This window comes from Pipra filicauda, unplaced genomic scaffold (assembly GCF_003945595.2).
Source record: "Pipra filicauda isolate LSUMZ 115617 unplaced genomic scaffold, ASM394559v2 scaffold129_size2064235_pilon, whole genome shotgun sequence".
NCBI classification, from domain to species: Eukaryota; Metazoa; Chordata; class Aves; order Passeriformes; family Pipridae; genus Pipra; species Pipra filicauda.
Genome location: NW_024103762.1, coordinates 56,416 through 68,985, shown reverse-complemented (window position 1 = coordinate 68,985; position 12,570 = coordinate 56,416). Strand labels below are relative to the sequence as shown.

The 12,570-nt window shown below is 54.6% G+C and overlaps 1 protein-coding gene across 1 annotated transcript; it reads right to left on the bottom strand.

Annotated features, from left to right (window-relative positions):
* Positions 1–2,949: 2,949 nt before the first annotated feature.
* TMEM184A (transmembrane protein 184A) lies at positions 2,950–11,320 on the bottom strand. Its single transcript, XM_027726334.2, has 9 exons — positions 11,170–11,320; positions 8,479–8,703; positions 7,661–7,826; positions 6,757–6,847; positions 6,590–6,665; positions 5,886–5,977; positions 5,338–5,507; positions 5,041–5,238; positions 2,950–4,601 (listed from the first exon to the last, which is right to left on the bottom strand). Exons 2-9 carry the CDS (start codon positions 8,701–8,703, stop codon positions 4,351–4,353), a joined length of 1,269 nt encoding a protein of 422 aa, XP_027582135.1. The 5' UTR covers positions 11,170–11,320; the 3' UTR covers positions 2,950–4,350.
* Between the last annotated feature and the right edge of the window lie 1,250 nt (positions 11,321–12,570).

Sequence of the window (12,570 nt, the reverse complement as noted above, 5' to 3'; positions counted from 1 at the left end):
CTTGCCCTGGTCTATGGTCAGCATTTTGGAGCCTGAATTGATCTTCAGTGGAGTGTTTTCCTTGGGTTTTTTGCTGCCTGTCCCCAGTGCAGCACGCAGCTGGTTGCTGGTTGTGGCGCTGCGGTGAGCAGTGTGTTTTTTGGAGGCAGGCTGGGCTAAGGCAAGTGGGATGGCAGCTTGGGCTGTTGCAATTGTCTGACCCAGGCAGGCGGAGCCCATCTCAGCCTTTCTGTGGTGCTTTCTTGGGCTATTTGGAATGTGCTTAAGGGATGGCTCTTGTCCGAGCTGTTTGTCAGGTTGATCCCATGCTCAGACCACGTGTACCTGTTCCTAACCCTGGCTGTGCCTTTGTGCACAATCAGTGGGTGTCTGTGTTAGCACAAGCAGGACTGACAGCTCAGCAGGCACCTGCCTGCAGTCGTGATGCTGAGCAAGGCCACTTGTGGCTTGGAGACACTGTGACCTGTCTTGCAGTGCTGCAGAGAGACACTCCTCTTTCTTTCTTTGGGTTGTGAAATATCCCTTCACTGTTTCCCCGTGCAACTGCCTGTGAATAAACCCTTACATCAACACTTCATCTTTTTGCTTGTCCCTGTTGGGGCTTTAAAGGGGTGGTACCTTGTGCCAGTGAGCTCCCAGGGGTTGTGTTGGCTTTGAACTCCTATTCCAAGCGGTTGTTTTTCTTTAGGGGGCAGCTGAAGGGGGAAAACACTTGGCCATATTGACGCAGTAGGTTGGAGGCAGATGGGTGTGTTGGCCAAAGCTGGAATTAGAGGTAGGGCAAAGTGGAGAGGAGCAGGGCTGAAAGGCTTTGTGTGTCAGCAGGTAATGGATGGTCATTAGGTGGGGCCAGGCAGGCTTGGCTGAGCAGGCAGTGGGTGAAGCCTGGGGGGTGATTGCAGTCTCCCTGCTGAGCAAAAAAAGCATCATCAGCTGCTTCAGCTCCTGCCTGAAGAGATGGCAGCAAGGAGCCAGTGACAAGGGAGAGGAGAGGGAGGTGGGCCAGTTGTGACTGTTGGAAGCATGGAGGAACATTATTTCAGGAGGAAAAGGGCATGAGGAAGGGTCCAGGTGGAGGTTCAGCAGTGAAAGGAAACTCAACCTTCACCATGCTTAGGGGAGAAGTCTTAGGGAAGGGTCTTTGTGAACAGGGTGGCAAAAGCACAAATCCTGCTCTCTGGTGCAGGTCTGGCAGCCTGTTGCCTGTCAGCAGCTGGGCCCAGGGACTCACTGGTAGGTGTTAGCACCCAAAAAAAGAAGTGTCTGTCTCTGACTGGGTGCTGCATGGTGAGCAGCCATGTGTGAGAGCTGGCTCTGCTGTGGTGCCAGTGGCCACCTTCCTTCCCCTCTGCTTGTAGGGTGGTCAGCCCTAGCTCCTGCAGGTGCAATGGCAGGGCTGCAGCTCAGCCTTGCCCTTGGGGGAAGCCCGAGGACAGGTGACAACTGGAAAACAAATCTGCCGACCACCAGAGCCTGCTGCTGGCAGTGAGAGACGCCTGTTCCTCCCGGGCTGCCTGCTGGCGTGGCTCCAGGCTCAGCAGGCTCCTGTGTAGGTCACCCGGGTGCTCGCCGCCAGCTTTCCCCGCGTCCTTGTTGAGGAGGTGGAGGAGACGCATTAGCAGAGGAGCGTGGGACCACATCCAGCCCACACCACCGCTGGCATTTCTGTTCCCTGTGGATGCGCTTTGACAGCGTAAGGGTTGGAGGGCCGTGACAGCGCCCAGCCTGAGCCGTCAGCTCTTGCCTCTCTCCCCTCTCCAAGAAAAAGGACGAGCAGGAGGCCCAGCTCGCACCGGCTGGAGCAGGGAGGGAGCAGGGAGGGTGCCTGCTGCTGCTGTCGCGGCAGCCAGCTGGTGTCCAGCCCAGCACGGCTCCTTCAGGCTGGTATCACACTGCTGACTTGCATGAGTCACAGCTGACTTTTTTTTCTTCCCCCCCTTGTTTGGCTTGCAAGAAAGATCTGTTTTACATATAATACAGTAATCAGGGCTTGACATAAATAGGCAAATGTTATTGTCTGCGGTGGGAATTGCACCTGCTGGCAGAGCAATGGAGGCAGCCCATTATGCACCGGAGACGATCATTTGTGCAGTGAAGTACAACCACAGTTCTTGCTGTGTTCTTGTGCAAGTCTTTATCTCAGCGGCTGCGAGTGCGTCGACAGATGTGCCATCATCACCTTTGCAGTCTGTCCTCGCCCCGGGAGCCGGAGCAGCCTCTGCTCCTGCAGCTGTGGCCATCCTCTCCCAGAGGGGTGAAGATGAAGATGCTCAGCTGAGATGTCCCTATTTCGGTGCTGGCTGTGTTACAAAGCCAAGCAGCCTCGTCCCTGAGCACGGAGGCTGCACTTTGTGGGCAGGACAGTCCTGCTCCCAGGATGCACAGGTTCCTGGATGAATGCCTGGATGCGCAGACCATATGGCTCTTGTTTATGGACCTCCTTGCAGGATAAGTGGCAGCTGTCTCACCTGCTGAGCAGGTATGAGCAGCTTTGGACCACGGGGACTCGTGAGACTGGCTGAGCTATAGGATGCTTGTGTGGAATCTGGGCTTTGGCATGGTAAGATTTCTCCAAAAATCATCAACTGGTTGTCTTGTTGGTGCTGGAGTCTGGGCTTACCAGATCTAGCTGGGCTTACCAGATCTTAGCTAAACCAGATCTAGCACCTCTGAACCACTGCACCCACATCTTAGGCGAGGGTTGGAAGACGTGCTGCGCAAGGAGAGGAAGCAGGGGACATGCACATTCTTTGTGGAGTGAAAAAGATGAGCACAAATCCCCCAGGAATGCCAAAATGTGCAGGATGCTGCGTGTGCAGGTATTTCTGCTGGGCCAGCATTGAGGGGCAGGGAGGACGTTAAGCTTAAGAGCATCAGCATTATAGCAGGAACAAGCAGATCGAGGGCTCTGCTTGCTGAGCTCAGTGAAAATGCTTGCTCCGTGCTAGAAATTGCTGTTTATTAGAAAAAAGAAATAAATAAAATAATTTCATGTTATGATTTACATTTTGCAGTTTAAGAGCGGGGGGGTAAAAAGGACCCAAACGCTTGGAGTTGTGTGTAACAGGGCTCCAGGCCTTACCTATCGGTTTGTTTGCCACATGACTGCAAATCTGAGGCTGCAGACTTGCCCTCGTCCTTCCACTACCCAGCTCCCACCCCAGACAACAGCCCAACCAGTGCCTAGGTAAGTTCACAGAGATCATCTGATTACAAGGGAATAGAAATCAGACTGAAAACTGGGGGGGGAAAAAACAGAGAGGAAATTTAACAGAAGGATGTGCACTCTCCATCACTGATACAGGGAAAATCTCTCCTTTCAGGCTCTTCCCCTACCAGTGGTCCTGCCCTGAGTGGTGACATCCCCCAGCACCTCTCTATCCCCACGATGGTCACCCAACTGGGCTCAGCTCCCACCTGCCTTCCCACAGGTCAGGCAATGCCCAGGGACCAGGAATAGTGAAGGATGAGGAGGAACAGACAGTTCCCAGTAAATGAATTCCTACCACCACCAGTCACAGTCCAGTTCCCTAATAAAGACTCTGATAAGGAAGCTGGAATCCCTTTTAACTTCTGATCCATTCAGAGATAAGCTGCTTTAGACATAAACAAGCACTTCTGTCACTTGCAGATCTCAGAAATGCAGCTGCAGACCTCTGATTAGCCCCAGTGAGGTCCTGCCTGAGCTCCCGGGGGAGTTACTCAGACAGCTGCATCCACATCTGGAGGGAGAAGAAGAAGATTACTTGCTCTTCTTCCATGGTAAAGGTCTTTTGCTCAACTCTGTAGGCTTTTCTGGGAGAAGGAGAGGGGAAAAGATGTAAAAATAAGGAATGACGTCTTTCAACCATTACCGGGTTTTGAGGTGAAGCGAAGTCACCTTCCTGGGCTAGTTTTCTCCACGGGGCCCTTGGAGATCATTTTTTACTCAAATTGGGAGAAACTAGAACAGAACTGTGCTGAGAAAAGCATTTCTCTCAGGCCTCAGCACTGCTTAGAGGTAAGAGGAGAGTGAGGGCAGCTGGTCTGTCCTGCACCCTGGCTCCCCTGCCTGCCTGGCATCCCCCAGTGTTGGCACGGGGCTGGCACAGAGGCACCAGCAGTGGGGCAGCAATGCAGGGTCAAACACAGCCTCATCCGTAACAGCAGGAGAGATGGGACAGCAGAAGCTGGCACTGTTTGATTTAACCTTTCCTTGGGTTATTGCATCTTCCCTTCGAGAGACTGGCTTTTTGGGTAGAGTTCCTGGCTTCCCAGTGCTCTGATTAGACCAGGTTGTCTCAGCCTCGAGGCACCTCCCATTTGCATGGGTTTAAATCTTTCCAGTGTCACTGTTCCTTCTGATATCTCCTACAGTTCCTCATCTGACAGGATCAGCACTCTCTTCTCAATGTTTTTGCTCTTCCTGCTGCTCTGGCCATCCATTTTGGAGGCCACGTGCCCGTTCTGCCCTGGTGCCTTGCACTCTGCTTCCTGCATTGACTGCTGAGTGTACTGCTGGTACGTGGGCGAGAAGTTGTGGATGGCATCCTGCACGATGTCCTGGGGGCTGATGGTCTCCTTCAGCCCACTCGAGATGCTCTGCATCGGGGCAAGGTTTGCTGCAAAAGAGGGAGAGCAGGAGGGTGATGGGACATCAGTCAGTCAATGAGCCCAAGCACTTCAAGACTGGGATGACACTTTTCCTTAGAAATTCAAGATTAGAGGCTCATTGTGGGCCACATCAGCTTGCAGTGGCAAGTTCCAAGAAGGAAGGCAACTCCACCTCCACGTTTCAAAGAGGATGGATCCTCTCCTACAGCATGTGGGTATCATGTATCCCCTAATTCTGCCCATTCACACCAAGGTCTCTCTTCCCATCCCCTTGCTATGGTTTGTGGTATCATTAGGGAACAGGGAGAAGGAACCCATTGAGCATAGGATAAGGAAACTTCTCTTGTAGTTTTTAGCATCCCATTGGTAATGGGATACTAATAAAGTAAGGGGGGTTTCCTCTTAGTCATTGATGAAGGAAGGAAGGAAGAAGTGAGGAAGGATTACCTGTCGAGTTCTCTTTCTTCTCCCTGTACACTCGGCAGGTGAACGCGTAGCGCAGGGCAATGGAAGCAAACAGCATCTCAATGCAGATGATGAAGTTCTGGTAGCCAGCAGCCACTGTCCCAGCTCCCACCTCCTTCCCATCGATGATCTGAACTTCAGGGATCACCCCGCATTTCTCCAGGATTGCCAGCAGCGTCCCTGTGCAGGGGAAGGGAGAGAGATCAGCTGTGCTCCTGCATCCCTGAGCCAAGTGGGGCTACGGGAGGAGAAGCACTGGGCATCCATGGTGGGACCCACCTTGCCAGAAGGAGAGGAAGATGACTGCCTTGATGGTGATGAACTTGAGGACCGGGTCAAACGGGCGCAGCAGGTCCATGGTGGCGAAGTAGAAGAGGAAGAGTGCGTAAAGTGCCAGGCTGACGGAGAAGTTGTAGATGATGGTGATGTAGAGGTATCCACTATGGACACTGCAGGGAGAGAGAGAGCTGCTGCCCTGGGCTGCGGGGATCGAAGCAAGCTGGGGGCAAAGAGGGATCAAATGGGGAGTGGGAAAGTGCAGGCTTTGCCGTAAGGGAGAACACAGCCCAGGTGGGGAAGAAGGGGCAGAGAAAGCAGGGGGACACTCTCAGCTTTTCCTCTGTTGGTGGGACCTCTTTTATTATGGCTCACAGGAGTTTTGTCCCTTTATTGTTTGGGGGTAGTGAGTCTCCATTCTTGGCACTTTGGGCTCGCAGTGCTCTCACCACCCACAGAGCAGCTCCCCAGGGAGATTGACAGGACACTTGTGATGGAGCAAGGATCCATCCTCTCCCATTCACCCTCCCCAGCCCAACCCGCATCCTCACTTGAAGTCTCCATCGTGGTACTTCCCGAACGCCTGCAGGATGATGGTGACGATTGCCATGAGGGGTTTCACGATGCAGAACTGCAGTGTGGCCTGCACAGGGGAGAGACATGATGTGTCCTGAGCCGCAGGGACATCCCACACCCTACATCCCACCCCCAGCCCCTCCCCACGAGCCAACCCCTATGCTCCCGGGACAAAGACACAGAGGAGAGAGCAGTTCTCATCACAGGAGTGACTGAGGGGTGAAATAAAAACCAGCACAAGGTCTGCAGATGAGAGGGAGCAGGGCTTCCAGAAGGCATCTCCTGAAAGGCAGCAGAGCCACTCAGAGGTGGGGGACCAGGTGGCTTGGGGACAGATGGGTGGCAGGATTCAGCCCACAGCACAGCACAGCACTGGAGAGTTACAGTGTCCAGGCTAACCTGGGACTGGACAGAGATGGCAATCTGAGTTCTGCAGTGGGAGGAGACCCTGACTCAGCAGTGAGTCAGAGGCAAGGACAGCGAGTGTGCAGCCCTGCTGCTGGCCAGATGCCGGCAAGCTGGGTGAGCTGCCTCCCTTAGAGGAAAAAAAACCTCAAACCAGCATTTTTGGAGAATGATGAAGCAGAGCCCCCTTGGCAGGGCAGTGGGGAAGAGACCTGCCACCCAGAGAGCCCTTGTCCAAGGGGAGTGGAGCTGATGCTCCCCATCGAGTACCCACCTGCTTGCAGAAGCGCAGGAACCCGATGGAGTAAGACATACCCTGAAGGCAGCAGGTCCCATAAAAGCAGCTGGATCTGGAAGCAGAAGCCAAGGAGATGCCATTGGGGCTGCTGGATGGGGAAAGTGGGTGAAGGGCCAAGGAGCTCATGGGATGCTGGGACTTACGCAATGGGCTTCCCTCGGATCTCTGTCATGATGTTGCTCTCCCCTCCAAGATACTCAAAGCATAGGCTCAGGAAGCTGTAAATCACAAAAGCTGCCAAGGCAAGGGCAGACACAATCAGCAGGATTGATGGAAATTCAGGATGAATTCCCATTCCTTCCTGCTCATGTGTTTTCTCATCTAACCTGGCACTGCACCAGGATTTGGGATACTGGCAGGTGGGGTCCCAGCAAGAGGAGCAGCAGGTCAAATCCATCTGACTTCCCAGCAGAGTCAGACACACTGCACTATGTGCACAGAATTCATTGCAGGTGCAGCAGCTCCTCTGGGCACACACAGTCCACTCAGGGACCCTCTGCATGGAAGGACCTCAAAATTGCCAAGGGACAGCACAAATGGCTGGTGGCCAACAAGGAGCAGGTCCTGAACACTTTTTCTGGACATCCCTATCACTTATGTTTCATATGCTCCAAACCTGAAGTAATACAAACACTCACACCACTTAGTTCCCCAGGAGTAGAGCAACAAGACAAAAAAGCAAAATTAATCTAGCACCTTAAAACACCCCAAGTCCCCGGTTTCTTGGGTATGTCTGCTTTCCGCTTTGGAGAAGCTGCATTTCTACCCTACAGGGAGCCAGAAAACCTCCTTCCCCAGGAGCATGGTACTGGGGTCCCTCTGAGCCTGCAGCCAGGTGTCTGAAAGGCACCAGCTCATTGTCTGTGGGGCACCCTCTCCCTGCTGCTGATGGAGAAGGAAGGGGAAAACCTCTACAGGGAGGGGAGTGGGAAGTGAAAGTGATGGATATTTGCCACTTTGTGCAATCAGGATGCTCCAGAGTTTGGTCAGCAGGATGAGAGCCCTGCTTTGCCATCAGCTTCCCTGCTGAGGAGAGGCTGTGCTCACCTTCATAGCAGTCACGAACCGAGTCAAAGTAGACATAGTACTGGTGGCTGCCGAGGAGGAGGAGGCTGAGCCAGGAGTCGAAGGCATAGATGGGCACGATGAAGAGGATGCGGATGATGTAGCGCTGCTCCTTGGGCATGGTGTAATTCCTCAGGTGTGTGTAGATCTGCAAAGTGCCCAGAATGCAGAGTTGTGGCTACCAAAGGTCAGGATGGGAACCAAAGATACCCCCATCCCACAGGGGTGCCCTGTCAGCCTTCCTCCCGGGGATGAGAGCTCTGCCAGCTTCCTACCACAGACCCACCGCAGGGAACAGACATGAGATGGGCTCCATCCCAGTCCCTGTGGCAATCCCTTGCATGAAAACATGTGGAAATCGGGTTCATTCCTTGGGGCTGTGCAAGGAGTGTGCCTTCTCCTGGGCAGCTCCATCCCAGTGCTTGGAGGCACCAACTTGCCCCAGGGCTGCCTTCAGCAGCACAGATCTGCACAGTACCCTAAACCATGCCCACTGGCAGTGTGGCTCAGGGCAGCTGGTGCTGTGCACCCTGAACACCCTGCTGGGTGTTGCCTCCAGGCAGTATCAATGTCCTGCAGCCTCTCCTGGCTCTGGCAACCACTCGGGGAGAGTGTGGACAAAGTCCATCCTCCCAAGCTGCCAGCACCAGGCTCCTGACAGCGGAGATATCTCCTGTGGGCAGCAGCAGGAAGAAATACTTATCCAGAGCTGAGTGATTTGCAACGAACTTGGGGGCAATCAATAGTTTTGCCCTCGTGTCAACCCCAGCGCTGAGCCCCATCTCCACTCCAGCCCGTACCTGGTGGAAGGTGACGATGAGTGCCGACCACACGAAGATGCCAGAGATGGCCTGCGCCGTTGTCGTGGTCAGGAAGAGCTGCTGGCCATCCTGGGAGTTGTTGTGGGCAGCCATCCGCAGGGAAAAGGCTGGGGATGGGAGGGCTGAGGCCAGCTGGGCCACAGTGCCAGGCCCCAGGGTGCCAGGTGCCACAGGAGAGGACACAGCACGTGTGGCATTACTCATCTGCAGGGAGGGAGAGGGAAAGGGAGTGGTGCAGGAAGGCAGGAGCAAGGTAAGCTGGTGACAGGGAAGGTCCCAGCAGGTTTCCCAGCCCACACAGAGTGTACAAATCTCCTGTGAGGGTTATCTCCTCCTCAGGGTTTTTCCAGCGTGTCCCTCAGCCAAACCAACCCGTTTGCCATGGTTGGGTCTGCTTCTCTGCTCCTCTCAGAAGGGAAATGCAAACGTCCTTCAAGAGTAGACCCTCTTTTCCCTGAGAAGGTCTATGCAGTCCCCATGTCTCCCAAAACACATGCTTTTCCTTCCCAGCCTTGCTCCTTGTTTTCTCAGGAATAACTATCCAGCTTGAAAAGGAATAACCTGCTTACATTTGTGCCCACGTGAGTTCACACCTGTGGCTCAGGACCCTTTTCCATCATAAACCAGAGACTTAAGGGTTAAACCCATCCCTCACCCAAGATAATAATAATGAGTCCCTTACCAACAAGCCATCAGGACACCGATGTCCTCCTTGGGAGCCCAGAAAACACCTGGATCCCTGTGGTCCCCCACAAATTTGGCTCCGTCCGTCATGTGTAGCCTGCTGTGGGCAAAGCCCGGGGCTGCCCAAGGAGCTAGATGTTTGGCATCACCCAGGTTCTTAATACAGCTATTTCAGGACTGTGGGAGTGTCACTGTGCCAAGCAGTGCCAACCCCAAGATCTGAAGGGCAGCCAGTGGTCCCTCCTGCACCCAAATTAAGCGCAGGGGAGCAAGCCTGCCACGCCACAGGCAAACCTGCTGCCCCTTAGGGATGCTGGAGCACTCCAGCATCTCCCTGGTCAGCCTGTGCTCCTGGAAGCTGGTTGCCCCAAGGCACTGAGCATTCCTGGTGCAGAGGGTGGCCAGGGCATATGAGCACCGTGTACCCTGTGGCTCCAGTCAGCAAGGACCAACCTAATAATAAGCAATTATTTATAGGGCAGCTTCATATCTCAAGGCCAACAGATGCATAAACTGCCATGTTTGGGTTCTCTTTCTGCTAATCTATGGAAAGCTGCTTTTTTCCAAGCATAACAATAGCAGTTTTAAAAATACAACAACAATCTGTGAGCAGAGCTCCAACAATATAGATGCTTTTCAGTGCATTGTTAATAAACAAATATTTTGGCTGCTGGGTAACTATCGCCTGGGGTAAAACTGTAAGCATGAACTGGAGAGAAGCATGAAAATATCTGCCACAGATAAGAGTGGTAGGGAATGACCTCGGTCCAATTAAAAACTGAAAACAAACCAAAGCAAGAGCTCACCCTGCGGCTTCCTCTTCTGCCCTCTCCCCAAACCCCAACCTCACAGGCGAGGAAACTCAGCTGGTGTCAGATCAACAGCCCTAAAAATACCTTTTCCCCCCCCCGCCTCCTCCTGGCAGGAGTTGCCTGTAAGCGGAGATGCCGGGGCGGCAGAGTGCTGGCCAGGCCCCAGGAGCTCACCCAGCGTACCTGTGCCCACAAGTGGGGATGGCTGGATATGGGGCCAATAGTGTTATGGAGACAGCAAGGAGCCGGCTTTTCTTCCCCGTGACTGTCCTGTGGCCCTGCCCCAGCCAGCAGGAAGAAGGATCCCGGGAAAGCTGGGGAGGGATCTGGTCTTTGGACAGACCACAATGACACCAGACCTGCCTTGTAAACATTAACAGGAGGACAGAGATAGCTCGTGGCACAAAGAGGGAGACAAGAGCCTGGTTGTGCCCCATTTCCCAGTCACTTCTCACTCTTTTGGGGGGCTACCCTGCTGCTGCTGGGGCTATATGGCTGGATTTGGCCACTCTTTCCCTCTACCAGAGCATCGTGATAGAGCTGTACGAAAGCTCATTGTTTCTAGCTGTTTTTCTAGTCACTTTTCCAGTGATCCAGCCCACTCCCCAAGACACGGCAGAGAGCTGCACTCATCACTAGACCCATTTACTCTGTTTTCAACCCAGTGCTGTGCCACAGACGCTTGGCCTGAGACATCCCAACTTTTATTAGCTTTCCCAGCCATCTCAGTATGAGCACGGTGGCACCAGCAGCCGGTCCTGGCAGCCTCCCCGACATTGTCACACTCTGAACGTGGCAGAGCAAGTCATTAAAAGCAAAAGCCTCAGTGCCGCTTGGAGATAGGGCTCCCAGCTCCAGAGGTAATTAGATCCCGGCCATGCAAGGTAGTCGGGCAATTCAATGCAGTTAGAGAGCCATTTACTTCCAAAACAAAGGCAGCAAGGAGACACCGGGAATAATATCAGCTGCAAAACTCAGTTCCTGGACGGGACTGCGCCAGTGCCACATCCAATCTGTCTGTTTTCAGACACCTTGCAGGTACCTGCCATGCAGCATCTACCTGTTACACTCGCTCCCTGGGATATTAGAGATGCCAGGTGAGCACTGAGAAGATAAACTGAGCAGTGAAGCCTGTGTTCAGGCAGGCCACCTGCAAATAGGCTTTTCACCTCACCAGGGATTCCCCTCTATCCGCAGGTTGTCAGAGCCTGGACTCCCAGCTCACATCCCTCCCTGTGTCCTGAAACAGCTGGGACAAATCTCCATCTCGGCAGCAGCCCCTGTGAGGTGAAGCAGTCAGAAAGGAAAGATGAGCCCTTGCAGCCCCCCACCAGCGCCTCTCAGATCCCTGACCCACATCCCGGGAAGGGGAGCATCCAAGCTTAACCCCACCAGCACAGGAGACATGCCTTTTATCCTGATTGCTTTCAGACAATTGCTTTTCAGGGTTATTTACCCTACCAGGCTCTTCACACCACTCCCAGGCCACCCAGGAGGAAGGACCTACAGCAAGCACACAGCAATGAATCGAGGCAGGGCAGCATGGAGCCCTGCTTAAAGCCCGTCTGGAGGACTGGATGACGCAGGCATGGAGCTCTTACAGCAGGCTCTGCCGCCCCAGCAGCTCCTACAGGTGCTTAGAACCAGTGGCTGGGCCAACCTCTGGTCTGTGGGGGGTGTCCCCAGCCGCTGCGCACCCCCCAGGGCCCCACTCACCCTGTGGGGCTCCTCCGGGAGTGGGTCTGGCTGCCGTGCCCCTGCCTCTGCATCCCCCGTGCCCTCCTCCACCTGCACCCGCGGGAGACTCCTCCTCCGGACACCCTCCCAGCCCTGCCCAGCCCTGCCCAGCCCTGCCCGCCTGCTGGCAGCGGGCCCTGACAGTGCCCCAGTTACCTTTGCAGCTCCCCGCGTCCTGCCAGCTCCCCACTCATCCCACCAGCACCCCACTGTCCCTGCCAGCACCCCAACTATCCTTGTAGTGCCCCGGGCCCTGCCAGCACCCCACTTACCTTACCGGCACACCCCTTGCCCTCGCTGGGCCCTGCTCACCCTGCCAACGCCCCACTTGCCCTCGCTGTGCCCCGGGCCCCTCGGGAGCTGGAGCAGCAGGTTGGGCTTTGTCTCCTGCAGAAAAGCCACCCAACTTACCTTTCCGGTCTGCCGCACTCGGCACCCACGCCCGGAAAGCAAACACGGATGGAAAGCCACGGTGCAGCCCAACGCCGCTGACCCCTGCCCGGCACACGTCCTGTGGCCGCGGGCAGGAGCAGCAGAGGCAGCTCTCCTTGAAATTGGAATTAATCCCTACTCGGAGGAGAGCGATGACTAAAAGGCAGGGAGCTGGTGGCACCTTGTGCCTGTCGTTTGGGGCAGGCCTTCCCCCTGGTTTGCTGCTGAGCAGAGAGGAGCAAAGTTGAAGGACCAATTGCTTGTGCTCCAATTTATCGCCCATGGAAAGGCACCAAGGTAAGTTTGTCCTGGCTCCAAGCATCACATTGGAGAGATCCCCACGTCCTTTTGTCACCCACCACCCTGTGCAGACCTGGTGGCGCACACAGCAGGAAATTAAGGTGGT